The 23,651-nt window shown below is 43.7% G+C and overlaps 1 protein-coding gene across 2 annotated transcripts in view; it reads right to left on the bottom strand.

Annotated features, from left to right (window-relative positions):
- Positions 1-6,382: 6,382 nt before the first annotated feature.
- The window catches only part of LOC139752657 (GATA-binding factor C-like), a 95,175-nt gene continuing 77,906 nt past the window's right edge, over positions 6,383-23,651 (bottom strand). For both annotated transcript variants that reach the window (XM_071668415.1, XM_071668416.1), the window contains exon 5: positions 6,383-9,134. In XM_071668415.1, the coding sequence (XP_071524516.1) occupies positions 8,769-9,134 (366 nt within the window). In that variant the 3' untranslated portion in view covers positions 6,383-8,768. The remainder of the gene's footprint in view (positions 9,135-23,651) is intronic.

Here is a 23,651-nt window from a genome sequence, read left to right as displayed (position 1 = left end):
CCTACAAAATTTCATTTGCACAGACGACGTGTGTGGGGAGACGTCCATCATCTACCAATACAGTCTTACTATTGGGCGACGAGTGTAGAGAAATGCTCATCATTGACCACTACAACATTACCACAGAAATTAATAGCCTTCTCCAAGATGGCCGCTCAAAGTGCCGTCATGGCCGGGTCATGACCTGAGGTTGCGTGTGGACTGTATACGTAAGGCTAATTTTATTTGTATGCAAAGCAGTTTCTTTTTTTGTGTGTGAAGCCAAGAACCGTGCCATCTCTAGAGGCCCTTCAGACTGAGGAGGTCTCCTGAGGGTTTTAGATGCCAGCTGCTCCTACGTGCGTTGAGGAGGCCAGAGAGAAGCGCAGGCCAGGGGGTCGAGTGGGGGGTCTAGCTGTGCTCGCGGAGGTGGAGGTGCTTCTTGTTTGGTATCCTGGGTTACAGCATGGCAGGTCATTGAGTCCTGCTTTATTTTAGAAGTACACTTCCCTCTCAACAAATCTTTGTTATCTCTGCCATTATACAGGATCCCACATACAGATCCCTCCCGGGCCTGGGATGTGATGAATCAGGTTGAACTCCACCGCTTTGGGGCTTATAGATATAGGCTGTTTGACGGAGCCCCAAGCTGAGGTGTAAGAGGACAGTGCACTCATGTACTCTTCCGGCTTCTCTGTGGGCCGTTCATAGGGTGACTGTCCAGCGTCGTGGAACGAGTAGTCTACTTCTGCTGTATGCATCTGGACAGTGGCTCATTTTTCTTTCATCAAACGTATTTCATCGATAGAACAAATATCCACTAAAAAAAACTTTTGTACTCAATATCTATTCTCCAAGAGGATCCATATAACGAACCAGACTTGTCTGCAACACAGTTTCTGTATAGTTCTGTCTCATAGTTTATCTTTAGTCTTTGAATAAACATCACCGGTACATAACACTCACCGATTATGACCAGAAGAAATTTTCAATTTAGAGAGCATGTGTAAGGGTAGAAGGGGTATTCCACTACCACCATATATGAATTCAAGGACACATAGATGGGAAGCAGTAATTCTTGAAGTGTTAACTTTCACCTTAGACGATTTCATATAAACTCATTGTGAACACATCAGAACAAACAGACACAGAGGGACTATGGGAAGACCACAACCATACCATATGACCATTACTATACAACATGTCTGTAGCAATACTATGGGAGGTGGGTTGCAAACCAGTGGATTCACATACATACCAGGGGGTACACGTACATACCAAGGGATGCACATACATACCAGGGGATACATGCACATACTAGGGGTACACGTACATATCAAGAGAGTAACGTACATCCCAGGGAAGTCACGCACATACCAGAGGGTACACGTACATAGCAGGGGGTACACGTACATACCACGGGAGACACGTACATACTAGGGGGTACACGCGTACATTCCAGGGGGTACACTTACATACCAGGGGATACACGCACATACTAGGAGAGTCACCTCACCTCTTTATTCAACCACTGGTGATAAATCTACCATGAAATTTGTGAAACAGGTGATGATAGATTTAGAACAAAAATTGTAAATGAAAGCATTCGGGATTTTCAAGTGAACAAAACCTCCTTACTAGAAAAAAATAAGAACATAACTCTTTACAATCAGTGTAACATAAAGATAATTAGTGAAATCCAGATGCACTTAACTCCAGAGGGAATGACTGACTCCAGTAGTGGAGTCATGCACTTATACAACACGCTGTGTCAAGTAGCTGTCTGGATATCACAAGTGTTTATTGACTCTACAGTTGAGGAACAAATGAAAAGCTGTAATGTTCTCTACACATGATGTTATTATCACACATGTATGATTCTTCAGTTCGGTTAGTTTGATATGAAACCTTCCCCCGTAAGCGTGAAGTGAACTGTACATATAAAATGAAATAATGATAAATTATGAAGAAAAAATTCATAAGATAAAGACTGTTGAGAAGGCATTATAATTCATAAAATCATAAAATACATGAATAACAAACTGACACTCAATATCATGTAAAAGATTTCTTGTTCTGTCAGAGTCATCGAATTACCTTCAGAAACATGTGAGGTTCCTGAGCTGGGCGCACCTTGGTGCGAGGGTCGCGTCCCACATGTTTGTAGAAAACAAGGAGCAGGGAGGCTCTCAGGGGTCGACACAAGCTGACCCAGCCCAGGTTTATGATTCGTGCGTGGAGTATGATAATCATACATGAAGATGTAACATATATATATATATATATATATATATATATATATATATATATATATATATATATATATATATATATCTTTTCTCCCTGCGTCAGGAGTATCACCGATCTATATGGGGCTCCTGCAGCGCTCAGGAAGCCAGCCACAACTACCGGATGAGACAGTAGGTCATGTAATGGAGTTATGTTGTGTGTATCTATGTGGGGAGATTTTGCGGGGCAACTGAGCAGGAATTGTTTTGTGTCTTCACTGTCGTAGTTGCATCGTGAGTATGAGGGGATGTTCCGGGCAGGTTTTGATGGAAAGTAAGGATTGCTGGTGTCCAGAGTGTAGACGGTATAGCATGGCTCGTGTCTGTCTGTAGTTTTAGATGGGTGTATGTTTGATGTAGTAGTCTTTCACATTGAACTGGGAGAGCAATTGCTTAGTGCTTGTCGGGTCATTTCAGTGTGAAAGTGCTGTGTCAGTGTTATGTGTTTTTAGGACAGGGAATCTCAGTAAAGGTTACTGAAGCATGAGGCAGTTGTAAGCTTCTATTTCTACCTAGGGATTAGTGGTTAGTTATGGAGTAGTTTGGTAGTAAGGATCTGATGGTGCTGCTTAGATTTGGGTGTAGACTATTTTAAGGTGGGATTGTATCGGAGGATCTTCGTTTCACTGTGTAGGTGTTGAGTATTTGTTTTGGTAGGCAACCAGAAATTGTTCTGAGTGTTCTATTTTGTGATGTTTGCAGCTCTGTTAAGTATGTGTTTGAGAGAGTGGGCGACCAGGAAGGCGAAGCGTTGTTTGAGATGGAACGGAGGAATTGTCTGTAGAACATGTTCAGGAAATCTCTTCCTTGTCCAGGTCTGATGCCAGCAGTGTTCTGATGGTATGTAATTTGTTTGTTGCTTTTTTCGTTGTTGTTTTTGGTGCTGGGGATGAATGCCGTGTGGAATGTGTTGCTTAGATTGGTTTTTGATTCATTCAGTGGGAGTTATCGTCCACTCAAGGTGACTGGAGGGTCTGAGTTGGATTCGTCAGTCTGGGGTTAAAAGAGTGAAGAATTTTGTGAAGTTGTAGATATTTTGTTCTGGATGAGCCATTGTTCCAGTGGTATAATGTAATGCTGCAAATTTTGTGTTGCTACTGTGGTGTCAGGATGTTCTGATGTGATTGTCAGGTCTCCTGCATATGAGAAAAACATGCTGTTCTTTGCACTGGGTAATAGGTGGTCGAATAGGAATAGATTGAAGAGGGTTGGAGATCGAACTTTTCTGTGGGGAACTCCACTGTTGAGAAATAGAAAATGGTAGATTGTACCCTTTTTGACCTCCTAGTTATCAAGAGCTATTATGACTGAGTTTTGTGAGACTCTCAATCCTCCTCATCTGCACAACTTCCCTTCTTTCATTCTAGGTGAACACAAGCGCAGGTTCGTGATGACTTTGATGACGCATCTACTTCATATTTCGTCTTATTACTGTAAATATTCCGAAAATAAATTGAATACTCAAAGATAGCAATACATAAGAACTGCCTTTCATGTTATCTATAAAAATGATCAAAGTCTACATAGCATGTAGTTTTAACGGATCTGTAAGAGAGGGCAACACTATGCATGCGATCTTGCAAGTTAACTTCACAGAACTCAGCCAACTACCAACCAGCGTCACTCAGCTAACTACCAACCAGCGTCACTCAGCCAACTACCAACCAGCGTCACTCAGCCAACTACCAACCAGCGTCACTCAGCCAACTACCAACCAGCGTCACTCAGCCAACTACCAACCAGCGTCACTCAGCCAACTACCAACCAGCGTCACTCAGCCAACTACCAACCAGCGTCACTCAGCCAACTACCAACCAGCGTCACTCAGCCAACTACCAACCAGCGTCACTCAGCCAACTACCAACCAGCGTCACTCAGCCAACTACCAACCAGCGTCACTCAGCCAACTACCAACCAGCGTCACTCAGCCATTCATAAGAGTCAGTGTACAGCGACCACCAGTGTGGGAGTCCCTGACCGTCAGATTCGGTCAGTACGTCAGCAGATTGTGTGTTGCTGCCCCCGGAGCCACGCTCACATACAGGGGTAATTATCAAGGAAATAACGACGTGTCTACATATGTACTGACTCTTGACGACTGGTATGTAATATCTCTCATTGTATGAGAACTATGAATGCTACCTTAGTCATTACGGCTTTCATCCACATTTTCATTTATTTTAGCAAACTTTTCTTCCCTATTATTAGATCACAAGATTCTAAATTACAATTCTAAATTACATGAAGTGTGTGTGTGTGTGTGTGTGTGTGTGTGTGTGTGTGTGTGTGTGTGTGTACGAATTGTCATAGCAGGTCATTATGCACTTCCCTCGCTCTGGCAGTATTTCTTATATTTACACATTCCTCTTTAACTACTTGAATACAAAATATTTCACCAACTGTAATGAGCATAGTGCAGACCTCACAACACCCTCAGATCCTGTTCCCAGTTTCTTATCCTTCTTAACAACAACAAAAAGGAACACTAGATAATAATAACAATAATCATGATGAAATTATAATAATTTATAATGATAATGATAATGATGACAAAAGTATTGATGTTTTTCCATACATGTACCATTGGTGAGTAAAGGAAAATGATTATCATAATAATAATAACATTCATCATTACGAAATCTATGGTAATATCAGAATAACAGAAAATGATTTTATTGAAAATATAGGTAACTGTTACAAGAGAAATACGATCATTATAATACCCACAATAACAATATTGATGATAACGATGATAATAATGATAACGATGATAATGATAATGATAATAATGATAATGCTAATAATGATAATAACAGCAACAAGATGCTCCACGAGTATTCCCTCCGTGCTGCTCAACGTAACTCCCAAACAATGTCTACCTCTGATGAATTATCATTGTCTTGACCTTGAGATTCTGTGTTCTGCTCACATTGTGGAAGACTCTTAGGATTTCTGGCTCTCATGAATATTCCATGAAAAAGCCTTTACCGCCAGTACCTCAGTGCACTTCTGTACGTACACTTTATCTCTTCCCGCGCTGAGATTCCTCAAGTGTTGTCACATCATGATAACCTGTCTCCCTCCTGCCTCTCTGTTCTCTGTAGGTATGTCTCTCAGTCTGATTATTTGTCTTCGGTGTGAGGCCGTGTACGTGTCCCCTGTCTCCAGACATCCTGGGATACCTTGGAATCGACTATACAACCGAAGCACAATCCAGTTCTGTTTCTGTCCTCGACTGCCAGGTGTTGGTCTTACCTTCATTATCCTACCACCGGTCCACTTGTCGCTATTCTCAACCAGGCTGTACCACCAGCCCCGGTGCCACTGTGTGTGACCTCCCAGTTCACCAAGCTGTACCACAAGCCGCGATACTAGTCTGTGTGACAACCTAATCAGCCAGTCGTACCGCCACCTGCGGTACTACGCGGTGTGACCCACTCAAGCAGGTTGCTCTTGCTTCAAGTCAGACATCTGGGCTCAGGTTCTGATTGATCAAATTTCTTTTTGCCGTCTGGTTTTCCTGTGCCTGAGCGTTGCCCTCCAATATCTACCGTATGTATGGAAAAGTTTATTCAGTTGCTCCTTGATCATAACGATGTGATCCATGAGAACGATGGCCAAACCAGTGACTCGTTCCTTAAGAGTCAAAAGAGTTTCAGAGAGAAATTCGCAGTTCAGACGTATTTCCCCCCAGTTATCGGATTTTTCCATTGTCCCCTTAATGTCTCGGGTTTTGTCTCATGTGAGGCAGGTTATTCTACATCTGAAGCTTTCAAACGTTTATCATAGATTCGTGAAGCGACTAGATAACACAGGTTCGTGAGGCAACTGGATAAGACAGGTTCTTGAAGTATTCAGACAACGAATGGGTCGTGAGGCACCTGGGTACCACAAGTTTGTAAGGCGCCAGGGAAACGTAGGTTCGTGAGGCGTTTGAATAACAGGTTCGTAAGGCGCCATGATCACGCAGGCTCATGAAGCATCTGGATGACATGTTCATGAGGCGTCAGGATAAGACATGTTCGTGAGGCGTCTTCATAACACAAAGTTCGTGAAGCGTATGGACAACACAGGTTCGTAAGGCGTCTGGTTAACACAGGGTAAAAGTCAACAGATCATTATACAAATCTTTATTAAATCAAAAACATAAATACTGTGATGCCATTTTCTTCTATACACATTTTGTTTAGATTTCACATTCGTTGTGATTTTGAGATTTTATTTTTACTGGATGGTTGGATACGGGAAAAGTGAGTCGAAAAGTTTAGGGAGGGAAGGAATGGGGCATGGAGGGGGGGGGAGAGCTACAGGGGCAAGGGAAGGGAGGGACTTTTTTTCGAAAACCACAAACGTTGTTGTACTTACAAAGTTATGAAAATCATTTTTATCAAGATTAGGCTTTTTTTTAGAGAATGTGGGAATTATAGTATCAGTGGAGGAAAACAGGACTCATTTTGACTTCAAAACTAAAAAAGTAAGGCATTCATAATGAGCTAATGTGACGAAATTGAGGAATATGAATAAGGAAAATAATTCAGTTTACCCTTCATTCATGGCGGCTAAATGACTGCATACTAAACAGTGAATGAGAACTGAGTGAGTAAACCTGCCCTTAATGAGCAAACTTACTTAAAAACAGCTCAAATGATCAGGGAAGAAATGAGTATTGTTCACCTCCAGTGTTCCGCCTCATAATTCCGCCGTTCCGGTAGTAACAGAAAGATTCTCTTGACCTGAGAGAAAGCAGCTTTCTCTCTGTACAGTAAGAAGTTACAATAGTGACATCGACGCTCGGGACGACAGGTCCCCGGGACGCGAGTCTGTCAGTGGTACAGGATGTTGGCGGAGCCCACGGCCTCACTGTCACAGTGTCTGGCAGTGAATGTGAATGATGTCGTCCGTGCTGACGGTGAGGCCTTCTCATCACTACTACAGAGTCTGGCAGTGAAAAAAATCTCAGGTGATGGTTATGATCCTATATCACTGCCACACATTGTCCGACTGTGAAACTTGTCCCAGCTAACGATGAGGACCCCACATCACTGCCACACAGGTGCCCGGGAGTGCCTAGGTTCCGGCGTTTGCTTCACAATACATGCAAGACTCCTCTCAATGCTATTTATGGTTAAAACAAATGAGACACTTCACAGAGAAAGCATCATCGCGCACTACATAAATATTCCGGAAACCACAGAAGTATTTGCTACCCTGGCCAGTGGGGGTGACCTTGATCGTGACATGGCAAGCGGACCTAAGACGTAAGGAGACCTGTCTGAGAGGTCACTTTCCCCCGTTTCAGATTGGGAGAACTTGCCCTCTCTTTGTTCCTGCCTCTTTAACCTCACTCTGGTCACGCAGGGGAGTATTGAAAATCACACCAATGAGAGTACATATAAGTCTACAACAAATTAGAAGTATTTCAAAAACCACGTTGTTAACTTATTTTGTGTTACAGTGTTATTGGCCAGGGTAATGCAATAGGTAAACACGTTATAATAAAAATAGCCGACTAGTAATTATAGAGATAAACAAATTTACATTCAGTCACTTATCTACAACTCGCCTTTCGTACTGTACACACCACAAGCGCCAACCGACAAACGAAACTCAACCTCCAGACCTACTCCCAGGTCGGACGAGGTCTGCACTTGACAATGGCTCAAGTTTATACGTTATTCACTGTTTAGTAGATGCTACTAATATCAGAAACCGACTTTATAAGCCAGGGGTTAATTTGAAGTTTCTAAGAGAGGACTTAAAAGTCCGAACTTGCCACTGTGTAAAGTAAAGAGAAAGAAGAGGACTGCACTACCTGCTGCTGCTGCAGGAGCCAAATGAAATGATCTGGCTGAATCAAACACGCTCACACACGGTGGACTCCTTAACGTCAGTGTGTGAACAGTTTGTTTAGGCTCCCAGAGGGTCGTCTTCACTGTAGGTGCGGCGGTGGTGGCACAGAAGACTTGGTCCTTCAGTCCCCAAGAGACCAGCACTCTCTCTCCCGCGCCCATCAAATAAATAGTGACCTCAGTAAGGGAAAAATCACAGTGTCAGTGGAATGAGGTGAAGAGTACGCTGGAGTATTGTGAGTGTGGCGATACACACACACACACACACACACACACATACACTGGACACACTGCCTATCACTAGCACCTGAAAGACTTGGACGCCGGCTGGGCTGTGCTGTTGGTCCGCTCGACGGCTACGAACACCGCATCAGGTGGCGCCCGAGGACGAGGCCAGGTTGGGGGCCATAGACCCTAGGTACCCACTACTTAGGTCTCCGTCCCCGCACCCTGCATGACCGGCCCCGCCTCTACCACTGCTGACCCCACTGGAGGCGCTGGAAACGCCTTGAGAGGGGTACAGGTGGGCGCCGCTGTAGGAGGGCTGAGGATCCGCCATCTCCATTGGTTGGGCGGCGGAAGTGAAGGCAGCGACGCCCTCGCGGCTGAGGCTGGCCAGCAGACTGCTGCGGCCGTCGGCGGAGGCGTGTCCCTAGGCCATGGCGCCAACTATACTGTTCGACGAAGAAAGGCCTAAGCTCGACGCGGAGGGGATTTGGATCTGTGAAGCGGAGGAGAGACCGAGGCCCACTCCAGACATGGCTGACATGCCGTGCATTGGCGGCGCAGACATGAAGCCGCCCGCCATGGAGGAGCCGTGCATCTGCCCGCCGTACATGTAGTGTGACATGGAGCCAAACCCGGATCCTCCAGTACCGAAGCCCGTGAAGCCGCCCTTGTCCAGCGGTTTCAACATATCCGGGAAGCCCAGCATCCCCTTCTTCTTCTTGGACTTAGAACTCAGCTTGCGGTTGCGGGTCTGGATGCCTTCCTTCTTCATGGACAGCGGCCGAGGCACCTGCAAGACGAGAAAGATGTCGATCAAACTGCATGTATCAAGTGATTGATATTTGAACATAACGATGTACGCTGAAACTTTCAAGTAAAGCTGTGCTTTTGTGTTTGGATCATACTGAGCAAACCCTCAGACAGAACAAGAAAATGCCACAAAATGAATATCTGCGTCATTCCAAGTACACGCAAAAGACGCGCATCCTTCTCTTAGAACAATAAGAACAAAAAGACTAGCGAAGTGGCCAGGGCACCACAGCTCTGCTCTTGGCTGTCCCCTCTCCACACCACGTTTCTCGCCCATCACCATAAAGCCGTCGCTCACACCACACACGTAAACACCATAACCCGAATTGTACCAGCGGGCCACAAGCCATTAATTTGAGTGTTGGTCGGGGGAACAAAACATTCCCCACACCCACGCTACGCCAGCCACACGGGACAGACTGCTTGACGCACAGCGAAAATTTTCCTTTTTTTTCCCTTTTCACCAAACACGTTGACATATGTAACTGAAAATAAACAAAAATAAACTGCCACAGAAAACTTACGGTAGTATTTTATTAAAAGTGAAATTGCTTAATGGTTGCGCGGAAGCCCTCGGCCATCCTCACTTTCCTGATACGTGATTGGTCGATGGATAACAGGTGGCGGACGGTGATTGGCGGAGAGATAGTGAAGGCGGGGGCGGTGATAAGAACGACGATTGTGGCTCTTCCGGGGAGGGGCGCGCCACCCCTGTTATGGTCTCCCGGGATATTAATGGCGGGAGAATCTCGGTGTCGTTTAGCGCTTCCCAAAAATAATCGTCTATCGCGCTTGAATTTTGCGATGGTTCACAAAATGTAATTGAAATGCAATCTTTAGATTGCTTTTGGTACCATAACTCGTATTTGGATTTTCGTGTATTGCACTGGAACTTTTACAACAAACACGGGATGTTGTTGACTCTCCCCAGCGTTACGGCACCGGCTGAGTCTTTGTGAAACCCGTCGATGCCGGCCTGAATTCTGATGTTATATTAACATGATTTTACGGTTTCTAGATTCTGCATCAAATATTTAACATAATGATGTACAATGGTGATGCTAAGTTTCATTACCGAAACAAATTAGGACAACAAAAGAGATTCATAGTTGAAATATTGTCTCCATCATTCTTGTTTACTTTTACGCATGCTTGATGGAAAACCGTACATAAAGACACAATTCTGAGCAAGCGCAGTAAACGCCTGTACGTATGTTGTTGGGTGTAATGGTTATCGATTGGTAGGTGGTCAACGCGCTGGGGCCCACACTGTAAACATTAAAAACCTTCACAACGTTTTTGCAAGTGACTATTTTTGACGTGGCTGCATCGTGGTCCCGGGGTGGTGATGGCTGGTGTAGTGGTGTGGCCAAGCCTTTGGTTAACACGATCCTCCGTAAGTCACCATCCCACTTATACAGTCCTCCGACAGCCACCATCCGAGATAACATACCCCTCCGACAGTTACTATCGCACTCAAAACATCAATTAACAAACAGAACCGACTGTAACTATCACAGTTAGCAAAAGGCAATGACAGTCGCTATAGCAGTTAGCACAAGGTAACGACAAATACTATCCTAATTAGCACAAGGCACCGACAGTAACTTTCCCAGTTAACACAAGGCACCGACAGCCACTACCTTGTGCTTCACTGTCCATTGCTCATTCTGGAATACCTGGAGAATCATCAGATGACAGCTGGAGTAGTGTTGGAATCTCTCAGCGTTCATCATACCTAAAGGTTAAACTGTGTCACTTGACCACTGAAGCAGGAGGACATTAATGATTTCCTTTCGTGAAATTAGAAATTTGACGATCTATGGTAAATGCTTAATGATATTAGAGGTGATGAGATTTGTTATTCTTTAGAGATACCGACTGAACCAGAGAGTTTAAAGTAAGATCAATTGCTTTCGCATAACACGAGTAAATAAATTCCTAAAAGCCGAAGGTGTAGAACACAAGTGCATCACATAATCGAGGCTTGGAATGATGGCTTTTGGGATAAACAGATCTGAAATTCCTGGAACTGAAGAAGTCAGAGCAGCACAGACTACTCGTGTTAAAAGTCTTTGCAGATATCAGTAGGACTACACACACGCACGATGCAGGACTTTGTACGGAACAGTTCACCACTTGGCTGTCAGAAAACATTGCTTGTAACTACACGCCAGACACGAAAAAATAAAGAATGATAAAACGAACAGAAATGAAGGAAGTAGAACAACACATTAGCATTACAGTACCAGCAGAGGGTCCTGTATAAGATACTGGGTTGAGGATAAATGTACTTGAAATAACATGTCCACAGCTTGTTCTCCACGCTTCCATGACGATGTGCGTACTACAGCAATGACACTGTCGTTTTTGAGAGAGGAGAGCCGACGTGTGTGTTTGTGTGTATGTGTGTGTGTGTGTGTGTGTGTGTGTGTGTGTGTGTAAAGTTTTCTGCCTTCACATCCCGCGTCCTGTGTAAGGAGTAACAACAACTTGAAAATATTTCAAAAAATCTAGCATTCTTTTCTGTGCTCCTCGCTATCTGTGTGGTGAGCGCTGCACGCTAGCTCTGTCTCATTGAAAAAATTTCGTCGTAGTTGCTCGTAGGCAGGTACGCCTCCTCCCAGTTGCCATCCAGTACTGAAACCATCAACGTCTTCACATTAAACAGCTCTGCCATATCCATATTCTGGGAGTTTATTCCCTGTTCTCAGTACTCCTTAAACTGTAACCTGAAACTATACTTTCTGAGCTCCTCGACCCTATCATCCAGACCCTCCTCTGTTGGCTCATTCCTTCACCATCGTTCACTCCTCTGGTGTGATCATGGTCAGTCCTCTGGTGTGCCCATCACCAATGTTCTCACAATTATACGGACATAAATAAACTCGCCATCGTCATCTTTTATCCTTTGTTTTTCTTTCCACAGAAACCATTTCCAGCATATGTCCTGTTGCCTACATCCAGCTTGGTAGACTAATTTTTTTCTATCTAAGCATGCACATGTCTCCTGTCATCTGTGGACTTACAGCCACATATTTCATGATGCTCATGACAAGCTGCGCATGTGTATACAGTGAGTGTCAGCTGTCAATGTGTGTCACTGCTCTCGTCAGGATCTCCTCTTGCAAATGACTAGGACAAAATAAAAAAGCTGCCATGTAATGTAACTCCTTAAAATAAATGACTGCAAACATATGTGAGGCGAGGGTAACAGGCCTGCCCACTGCCTGCCCAGACATCACCCGCGACTGACAACATGAGTCAGCGTAGGTCAGGTCAGTCGATCTCATGGATCGAGTCAGTAGACCACATGTATCACGTCAATAAAACACATGGATCAGGTCATTGACCACATGTATCACGTCAGCAGACCACATGGATCAGGTCTGTAGGCCGCATGGGAACACTGACAGATGAACGAAGATATCTATCAAGCAATGCTAAAGTTTCGCCGGACTATTGTTCTATTGTTTTCTGATATTATTCATGCTTACGATTCTCACTTTCATTATCTTTGTCTTCTCCATCCATCAGTCATTCCACTTCCGTTCTCATCATCCTGTTTCGTTCCTCTCAACATTATCACCATCCATTCCCTCTTTACTGTCTTCTCTCTCACTATTTCCCTTCCTCACATTGCTTCACTTATCTTCCCAAACTGTCTCTCCTCCCACTCTTTACCGCCTCCTCGCAAGTCCCCATCTATCGCCCTCCCTGATGCCTCCCTCCCCATCATCTCCCACCCCTTCCCACTCCCCAAACTGACCCCACCTCCCCCCACCACCCCACTCTTTCACCTCGATATTTCCTGACTTCATTATCTGCACCTTTGATCAGGCAAGGTGGGGGAGCTTCCGTCACTCCTCCCTCAGTGCCGCTCACCACCCAACATTACTGGCCGAGTATGTGAGTATGTTGCTAGAGATTACTTCACCTTAGGTATACTTATATCTGAGCATCGACTGCCGTATATGTCTTGTATCTAAACTGAAAGATAAAACCAGTCTTCTCACTGGTGACTTACAACAAGAGTTCCTTGTTTTCGCAAGTACACACATGACAGAAGCACTAAAAAGTCTATTAGATATCTAGTTGATAGTAACTTAGCCACCCTGGGTCACGTGACTGGAGGGAGAGCCTTGCACCCACATGAAAGCACCACAGCTTCTGCGGCCCTATTTTTACATGAAGCTCCTCCCTCTTGCCCTGTGGGTCTCAGGCTGGTTCCCATGCCCACCACACGTACCCTTCCTCTATCTGTTTCTACATCTGTGCCTGTTTTTGCCCTTCCAACCCCCCCCTGTTTCTCTAACTGTTTCTGCCTCTGTGTTTTTGCCCGAGACCCTCTGCTCTCTCTCTGTCCTTCCCCACCATCGGGCCCACTCTCTCTCTCTCTCTCTCTCTCTCTCTCTCTCTCTCTCTCTCTCTCTCTCTCTCTCTGAAAATATTTCGTTCTAAATAATTATCAGTTTCTTTCGCTGTCTGTGTGAGCTTGTTTGTCTGTCTTTCTGTTTGATTGTGTATTTCTTTGACTCTCTCTGTTTCCCTGCTTGCTTATCCTTTTCTCCAACTGTGTCTTTGTTTTTCTGTCTATCTGTCTGTCTGTCTGTCTGTCTGTCTCTCTCTCTCTCTCTCTCTCTCTCTCTCTCTCTCTCTCTCTCTCTCTCTCTCTCTCTCTCTCTCTCTCTCTCTCTCTCTCTCTCTCTCTCTCTCCTCACAGTAATTTCATCCTCACAAAAAAGATCTTTTTATTGTTATTTCCTCTCCCCCTTTTCTACATTTGATATTACCCTCCCCCCCGGCACTCGGCACTCTGGCTCAGGCACCAGCAATTAGTCGGTTGGTCTCCACAGATGTACATCACGATGTTTTTTGCTCCGCTTTTTATCTTTTTCTTTTTTTTATCCCTCGCACTCCGCCGGTGTTGTTTGATGTCTCATCATCCTCGGTACCTGATGAATTTGTACGAGGCAAATTGTCTGTCTGTTAACGTCCGCTTATCTAATGTTAACTCCTGTTGGGTTTTGATAACTGTTGTAAACACTGGCGTTGATGAGGATGTTGATGGCTAGAAATCCAGGCAACGGAAGCGGAATGCTGTGTCTTCCATCGTTTTTGCTGAATATCACGGAAACTATTGGGGAAAGAAAATTTGATCTAGGATTACGAGAGCTCTATTGTATATCGTCTACATTTTTCAATAAAGTCTTTTGTCATCGGTTTAATCTCACCGTTGAACAGTAATTGGAGTTTGGGGATAAGACAGAGTTTTCTATGAGAGCAAGCAAACCTTCACATGAGAATATTACGTTGCAGTGAGTTAGTAGTGATTTTGATAATATCCAAATGCTTCACTCTTGTATAAAACCTCACCTTAGGTGGCAGGCACCAAGGTAAATCAATACCTGTGCTCTAAGAGTCTTGTTTCTGCTGTATCATGATGTTATTGATCCTTTGGTCACAAAGGAGGTAATTAAACATATTTTTTCATTACTGTGAAGGTGATTGGGTTAATGACAAGGAAAATAAACACTGTTATTGTGTTATTGTCAAGTTTAAAAGGAAAAAAATGGTCCCAAAACATGAACTATTGTCTTCCATTTTGCCATTTTCCTTTTTATTTGCTAAATTTTCCTTTTTCTTGGAAACTCATCACATTATTTACTCATCATAATGAAAGGATGATTTTCTTGGGACATCAGCTTTATGCCAATTTATCATTTTATGAAGGAAAAAGAGCTTTTTTCGAACCAACAGACTAATTTGCTATATGGCTTTTTGGCCTCTTTTTTTTTATTCTTACTTTGTGTGAAATACTTTTGCAGATGCCATTCAGTATTCTAGATAAGAATCTGGGGTCTACGAATTACACTGGGGCATTTTGGCATTTTCTTTTAATCACTGAAATTTTGTCTAAATTATGAATTTTGGACATGGGGTTTAAAGGTTGTCTTTCGGTAATTAGTCGTAACACTAAGACTTATTGCAATCAGAACAGGATATCACACTCATTTTCCAGGTTTGAAAATAAATAGACTTATATATCCTGAAAAACTCCTTACTTGAATATTTACTTTATTCATTAGACAACTTTGATTAAACTGAATAATGTTGAATCTTAATATGTGCTGCTTATCATTGTGAATAATGATATGAAGTTTAAAACTTGTGTTGTTAATCCTTGGGCTGAGTAAGGGAGGTGACAAAGTTTTGTGTGATCATTTATATTTAACTCAGGCATTCTGGCCACCTTGCTGTAGGTGAATGGATCGAGAATGAAGACAACAAATCGGTTCTTCATTCAGATTCTGAAGAAAGTAATGACCAAGGTTCTGAACGTTTGTATATATCTATCTATATATACATATATCTATCTATATATACATATATCTATCTATATATACATATATCTATCTATATATACATATTGTATCTTTTTCTCCAGAATCTTATCGTAAGTTCTGTTCCTCCTGCTGAAGGAGGTCTGAAACAGAAGAATTTCTTGCGCCTTATTGTTATCATTCCTTTCATTAAGTGGGTCTGGCAATCAAACATGTTTTATTTCGCTGAGGTAATCGTCATCTGTTGTTCTTGGTTGCCGACGTATAGAAGACGGGTAATGATACATATAATTTACCCCTCAGTCATGCTATTTACAAATGAAAAAAAAGTGAATGACCTTACTGTTTGGCTACATTCATCTTCAAGGTTTATATTTTGTGAACATCCTTATTATTGGTGTTAATTAAAATTGGAAAATAGATTTTCTTTATGTCACTTGAGTGATTACTGCGCTACAGATCACACACAGCTATTTTCTCATAGCTTTGGTATCTTCCCTTTGGTGGTGGGTCATATGGTTGAGGTTCTATGTCTTGTAAGACCTGAAGCCGTTCCTATTCATCCTCATCTACCCATGCCATTGGTATCATGAGAGCACTTTCCAGCACCTCGTCGGCTCTGTAATTGAAATGTTTTGCAAATGTTACCAGAAATTAGGACAAGTAAGGCTTTCGTTTGGGACCAATTACATTTGTATGAACACAAAATCCCTGTATAGACCGAGCCTGTAATTGATATGTAGAATGATTACGTTTCAAGTGGAATAATATTTTTCTCCATTCCTGCTTATCAAACTCTGATAAGTGAAGACTTGTCGTTGCTTGTTCACATATCATGGGACTTTAAGACTGTACCAAAGACTTTAAAAGCCTAATCACTTTATTTTCTATAAAGACAAAAATATAAGAATAAAAGAATATTATCTGCTGTTCAAACAATTTTCTATATGCAAAGTTTCGATTTTGTTCCATAATATCTGATGAAGGATTTGAGGTGTATAAGTTAATTTTATATAAAGGAATTCAAATAGCAACATACCACTGGATCCGGACAGGGCCGTTTGTGGTGGTGGAAGGTATCAAGCTCTCAAAGCTTAGTGTGCCAACACTTGGGAGGAATACATATGATTCAAGGAGCAAAACTGGCAAACTGATCGTATGACGAAGTAGACGCAAATAATGTTAGTCATGGTCTTCAGCCGAAATATTAATCAGCACTATTATGAATCATATCTATCGTACGGTTTTCAGCCACTCTAATCGGTGACTCATTCCATATGTTAACGATCTTGCTGAAGACAAAGTGCTTTGCCCAATTTGAGGTAAAACGTTAGCTTACGTATTTGTACGCATTCTTACCAAAAATCAGACGGGACCAAGCCTTAATAAGCTTGTTAGATTGAGATTATCAAAGCCCTTGATAATATTAAATTCATATGTTGGAACACTTCTTAACCTCTCATCTCACCTAAGTAGATTTAAATCTTACTGTCGGCTCTCATAGGATTTGGGTTTTAGTCCGGAATCATACCTAAAGATACAAAAGAAAATAATTCAAACTTCTTGCCATGGCTATTTTGTCTAGAACCAAGCCACCGTTTTCCTTAATCAATGAACTGGTTTACTGCGTAATGACTCTTGCTTCTAACATAGCTATAAAAATCCTTGGGGAATTTTATTTCTTCTATTCTCGGCAATTGTTAGTAGTAAAATCATCATACGTTCTGTTAGAAGGCTCTCCTGTCTTCTTCGTTCTGTGCAGTGATGTGTTTCATGGGATAAAGACTAGCGTTCTGAGGACTGTGGCTAGGATGATATATCTCCGTGGCACAGTCATTACAGCCGATGCCTACACTTGCCTTGCTCTGTCTCTACGGCCGCCGCTGGCGTCTTCATCTCTCATGTGTTCACAAGTGTATCATGGGAGTTTATGCTGCTGAATTCTTAAACACACAAACACGCTTTGGAGAGCTTTGGGGAGGGGAGGGGGGGTGGGAGGGGGGCAGAGCCACAGTGTTAGGGTCGTGCGGGCAGTGAGGTACAAAGGTCTACCAACACTCGTGAAATGGGTGAGAAAAACCCACACACGGTAATTATCAGGAAGAATCTTTTCTTTGAAGACGGTAAACAAGATGGTGGTGTTGCACTTTTTACCCAGACTTTTTCTTTATCCATTTTTTGCGAATACTAAAGAAAGGTCGAAATCCTTTCAGAGAAAACTGCTCTTATTTTTCTTATAAACGAAATAGCAACTGTATTCATGATTCTTGCAGACAAAGGCAGCTTATTGCATGGCTCTTAAGTGCCAGAACTCTTCGTGAATTTCAGGGATAGAGGGAGGGGGCTAGAAAGTGGCCAGTGGTTGAGGGAGGGGGAGGGCGGTGGCCAGTGGTAGCAGGAGGGAGCATTGGATGGCCAGTGGTAGACGAAATAGGTTAGGGGCCAAGGGAAAGGTGGAATATGAGATGAGAAAAGACCGAGGGTGAAAAATGTTGGGGCAAGGTGTCGAGGAGAGGAATGTTTGAGGGATGGGGAATTAATATGATCAATTGCAGGTGAGAGTGAGGTAAGTCAGTGGCTGGGGCTTAGGTGAGTAGGTGAAGAGCCAGATAAAGCCAACGGGCGTGGCTTAGATAAGTATATGAAAAGGTAGGTGAAAAGCCAGTGGGAGGGGTGTAGGTGAAGAGCTAAGGGGAGCGGTAGGCTGAGGCCACACACACCTTTTTTTATCAAACGCGGTTCTCCTTATCTTGTAATCGAGGCCGAATATCAGGGGTGGGAATCTTTCGGTGTTTACAGGCATAAACATTACCATTAAGAGAGAAACTTTGATGTACTTCATGCATTAAACTGCTTTTTAGGTGCACGGGACCGTAGGATTCATAATTACCAAAAGCTTTTTCCAAATGTTAAAATACCTTTTTTCTCTTTTTTTCTCTGTTAAGGTGTAGTAGGTGAGGGAGTGGCAGAGAGAGGGGAGATGAGAGGAAATAGGGAGGTAAACTGAAAATAAAGTAGGGCGGTAGGGAAGTCAGAGAAGGATTATGAGGAGGGGCAATGAAAGGCCAAAAAGAAGAGGTGAATTAGTGTCCCTCAAAGGTACAGGGGTGAGAAGGTCAACAGCAGTGAGGTCAGTGGCCAGACCTGATGTAGACGACTTTACAGGATGTGCAGGAGATTGATGCGTTGAAGGAGCACAACTGGGGTCAGAGGGCACCCTTGAGGAAGGAGGGGGCTGCAGGGAAAGGGAAGCATTGCTGAATTTGGAGTGGACTGGTTAAGTGAAGGGTCTTCTAAAGTAAGAGAGGAATCACTTTTGGAGCGGAGAGACACTGGTGAAAAGAGGGAGTGGTGTGGACGGTGAGACGAAACGAGCAGGGAGTTACGGTGCATCTGATACGAGACTGGTGAGGGCGGTGTCCAGGGCATGGGTGAAGTGAATGGTATGGGCAGCGTTAAGATTACGGGTGGTTTGGGCGGCATACAGAGTACCGAAGGAATGGGTAATGCGGACGGAGTAGGTGGAACGGGCGGCGTGAAGAGTGCCGGCAGAGTGGGTAGTCAGTGTGCAGCATATATTCCTGGCGAAGCGGGTGGCGTGTTGAGTTCTGACGGAGTGGGTGGTGGTATAAGCGGCGTGTAGAGTACTGGCGGAGTGGGTGAAATGGGAAGGTTTTAGAGTATTGGTGGAGTGGATGGTATGGAAGGTGTGTCGAGAGCTGGTGAAATGGATGCTATGGGCGGAGTGTAGAGTACTGGTGGAGTGGGTGGTATGGGCGGCGTCAAGACCACGGGTGGTGCGGTTACAGGAGCAGTGTTACTGAGTAAGCAGTGACGGAACGCAGTAGGCAGCGGCAGGAGTACTGCTCCCGGCAGTGACCTGCACCGCGGCGTGGCCAGGAGCCTGCTGATGGCACTGATAATCGGACCAGGGATCTCCCGAGCCGCTTTTAAGTGACGCTCTGCCATAGCTCAGGGCGGGGCCGAGCGGGCCGCCGTGGGGCCGCGCTCGCACACTTTCAGACACCGCTGGAGAGCCACTATTTACACTTTCCCCTTCACTTGAAGCACACTAGGGGGGCTGAGGGGCATTGTCTTGCACCGCGAGTGCTGGGAGACATTGATCTAGGCGTCAAGGAGAAAGAAAATCGAGTGACTCACTTTTTTTTTTTGAACAATAAATGCTGAGATGAGTACTCGAGTCACAGGCGCTTGAGATATATGGGTGAAGGGGAAAGGCAGAGCTCACGAGCAAACGGTATCAAAAATGGCTGCTGATGCTACGCCCAGCTAACGCCTCCGCACAGGGACACGCCCTCACTCACCGCCGGGGCCAGCCCGGGAAACTTACTGGGAACGAAAATCACGAAACGAGCAAAACCAACAAAAACAAAGGAGGTAGTTCCATCTCGTGTGAGTTTTATGCAACAAAGTTTGGTGGCGGTCGTTGAGTGGAGGGTCAGGAGGAGTGTGGTAGCAGTAGCGACGTGTTTCCGGCGCCTGATTTACATATTTTACTAATCCTGAGCTTTACTATTTACATATCGATTGAGAATCAGAAGTTACAGAGAGGACGATGAAGAAACAGCGGCAGCAGCTTGCTCGGTGCGGGAGGTCCGTCGTGACCTGGGAACAGGAAAGTTCACCTCTTGGGTCTTTAAGGAGGAACTCTTTGATGTTTGGGGCTGAGAATTCTTGACCCTCCTACGTTGGGCCTCGATGACGCACACTTCACAGGGGTATCTCTCCGGAACCTTGTTGGGATAATGAAGTTTACTTCCAACAAAGATGGCAAAGCATCATAAATAATAGGTTCTAACATGGATTTGTAAGGGTTCGTGGTGGGGTTTACAAAGACAGAAATAATCTTGTAGTTGAACAATTGCACACACACACAAAAAGAAATTTTTATCAAATATTTTCTTTCTCCGTTGATATCAAAATCTTACTTTCTTCATATGTCTCTCATTCTTTCTTGATCTCAGTCTTTTACCCTGTATCGCAGTGTCTTACTTCCTCTTTATCTTAATCTCTTAAGCTTTCATTTTATCAATCTCTTTATATGTCTCTTTCCATCATACGAATACGTTTTCTCTCTCACTCACTCGCACATATACTCACTTACCCACTAACTCTCTCCTGTCCTCCTCCTTCAACACCACAGTGAAGATCAGGAGCCAACAATCAGCTCAGTATCAAGTACGTGGACCTTATCCACATCCTTTTCCTTATCTCACACAAACGTTTTTCAATGACATTTTCAACGTTTGATCTTCTCTTCATCGCGACAACGCATCTATGGATATATCTTATGCTACTTTTATCAGCGCCCCGCCATCTCTCTCCACTTAGAAGACAGGTAATCTCGCTATCAAAGATCTTGAACCCAGGTGGATGGGTTAAATGAATGAGGCTTGCTGTCAGGCGTAAGATAGTGTCATAAGGAACTCAGAGTATCGTACCGCATCTTTATAGACAATGTAATCTGACGGAGGATAAGAAATTATATCGCTCATTTACGAGCGACACGGAAGCGCCATCTGGCTTGTCTGCTCAGATGCAATATCGCTATCTGTAGAGATTACATTTATCTTATGCATTTTTTCTCCTCCGGAACACGTGTGATATTAGCAATAGTGCGAGTCTAGTACGGACGATTATAAACAAATGGTTGTAACAACTTAAAGTGTTTTGTTGTGAGCTTCGACTCTTTCTCATCCAGAAAACAATCTTGAAATTCTTAGTAGCAGAGAGAGCAAATCCCTCAATTATTCGGTAATTGCACCACACACTTGCGAATGCTAATTTACTTTCGAGCATTTTCGAACAAGCTAGACGTTCTTATCGTCTTATCTTGGCTCATTAATGTTACAGACCTCAGGGCCGAAGACAAGAGGTTTGCAAGATCTTTAAGGACCGATTATCAGATATATCCTGTAAGAAATAGAGTAAACAGTGTATTTATATTCACCACTGGTCTGGTTTGGTTTCGCTGAACAATTCTACTGTTCAAACTATTGGCCCTAAACCCCTCAACATCAACTTCGATTTAAGGTTCTTGCGTACTGCATGTCCACATCTGAGGTTTACGAGCCCAGATAGGAGATTAGTGATCCTAAACTCATCACCACGAACCCAGATTGAAGATTAGTGATGGTAAACTCTTCACAGGGAGCCCAGATCGCAGATCAGTGATGGTAAACTGTTCACCAGGAGCTCAGATTAGAGATTAGTGATGGTAAACTCCTCTCGGGAGATCTACCTCCGTCGCCAGGCGGAATCTGGCCATCTCTCGGGTATCGTAGTGATGCCCATCAATCCTTTATCTCGGCCGCGCATCTCGTCCCAAGCACCTGGCCCGGAGAGGAGAGGCGGAGGGTGAGCAGAGGGAGGATGCCGGGAAGAGGAGGATGGGAGAGAGAGTGGAGGGTGTGTGTGTGAGAGACAAGGAGAGAGAGAGAGAGAGAGAGAGAGAGAGAGAGAGAGAGAGAGAGAGAGAGAGAGAGAGAGAGAGAGAGAGAGAGAGAGAGAATGATGTGTGAATGAGTCTCTCTCTCTCTCTCTCTCTCTCTCTCTCTCTCTCTCTCTCTCTCTCTCTCTCTCTCTCTCTCTCTCTCTCTCTCTCTCTCTCTCTCTCTTCTCTAAGAAAAAAATGCCACATTATATCTCGCCACGTTCCACACCAGCGCCGAGACTGGCCCACAAGAATGCGAGGAACATAATCAGGTTGGATCACCCTCCATTATCAGCACCAGTGACAGTAAAGTCATCAGAGATTATCCTCAGTAAACACCAACAGATTCTCATCGCCGACAAGATATATCCAGTGGACTTAACTCTCGTGTATTAGTGGGTGTGGTCACTGAGATGCTGCAGGCCGGAACACAGGTGTTATGTGGGCCATGCTGCCTCTAGCTTCCTCGCCAGACGCACGTCCTCTTCACATACACTGCAGTTGTCCAAGTCTGGCAACTTTTGGTAGTGTTCCGCGTTTGTTGCTCTTAATTTCAGCAGTATAATGCAACAATTTAAACGATATCCAGTGATTATACATCCATATATATATATATATATATATATATATATATATATATATATATATATATATATATATATATATATATATATATATACATTACATACTTCCCCTCCTTTCTATTATCTGTACTGAAGTGGTAGGTATGAGATAAATCAATATCTCTGTTTAAGATACAATTTGTTTTACATTAGTTAACAGACTTAGTTAAGAAAGAGCCTGGAATATACACTAGAGCCAGTGGACTCCCTGCTGAGAAATATACAGTAAACAGCAAGGCCAGGAAGTCTGTGAGGCAGGCAGGACTATATTAATCAAGCTCACATTGCAAAACTCAGAACTTAATTTTCCTTTTTAAGATTTGATAACTTTTTCACGAGCTTGATTATGACGGAACTGTCGACCTGTCTTGCGAAGCAACCGGAGCGAGAGTGGAGTATGGGTGAGCACTCTGGGTGTTCACACTCAGTCGTGAAGCCGTTAGGGAAGCATTGCCATCAACCTCTGAGACCCTGACTCAGTTCAATCCCTGCTTCATGAAGTGTTGTCGCCGTGAAGCCAGCGGCTCCTCCCGTTGCTGGCGCTGTGCTTCCATAGGTTATTTCAATTTACGTAAACGGTAGGGGTCACGAGGGAAGGTAAAGCTCTTATGTTTACAGAAGGATCTGAAAATATTTACATTCCCATGATATGTATCGAGAACAGTGTCTGAAAAAAGTTCTGTACGTTCTTTCTGTTGAAATCCTACTTAAACTACTCATCATCTACTTGGAAATTAGGAGATGATTGTTACAATTCTGAGCTTTCATTTGTGAGTGATAGTAGCGCAAGGTTCAGTCCTGGGTCCGGTTTCGTTTATATATACATCACTGACCTGGAGGAATAATCCTACGACAAAGCGCAACTTTACAACAGAAGTCATATATTCCTATTTTCTTAGTAACACAACGCAACATAGTAACTCCTCGGTGTTCCTAGTAAAACACATATGTAACGAACCAGTCATATACGAAGACGATTAACAGACAACATTAGTAGAGGAAAAGCGACATATTCCTCCTAATCTTGAAAATTATTATAAGAAATGCTGAAAATATATTTTCTTTCGTACAATTAA

This window comes from Panulirus ornatus, chromosome 13, assembly GCF_036320965.1.
Source record: "Panulirus ornatus isolate Po-2019 chromosome 13, ASM3632096v1, whole genome shotgun sequence".
NCBI classification, from domain to species: domain Eukaryota; kingdom Metazoa; phylum Arthropoda; class Malacostraca; order Decapoda; family Palinuridae; genus Panulirus; species Panulirus ornatus.
Note: the sequence above shows the minus strand (reverse complement) of the source record. Positions and strands in the feature narration are given on the sequence as shown.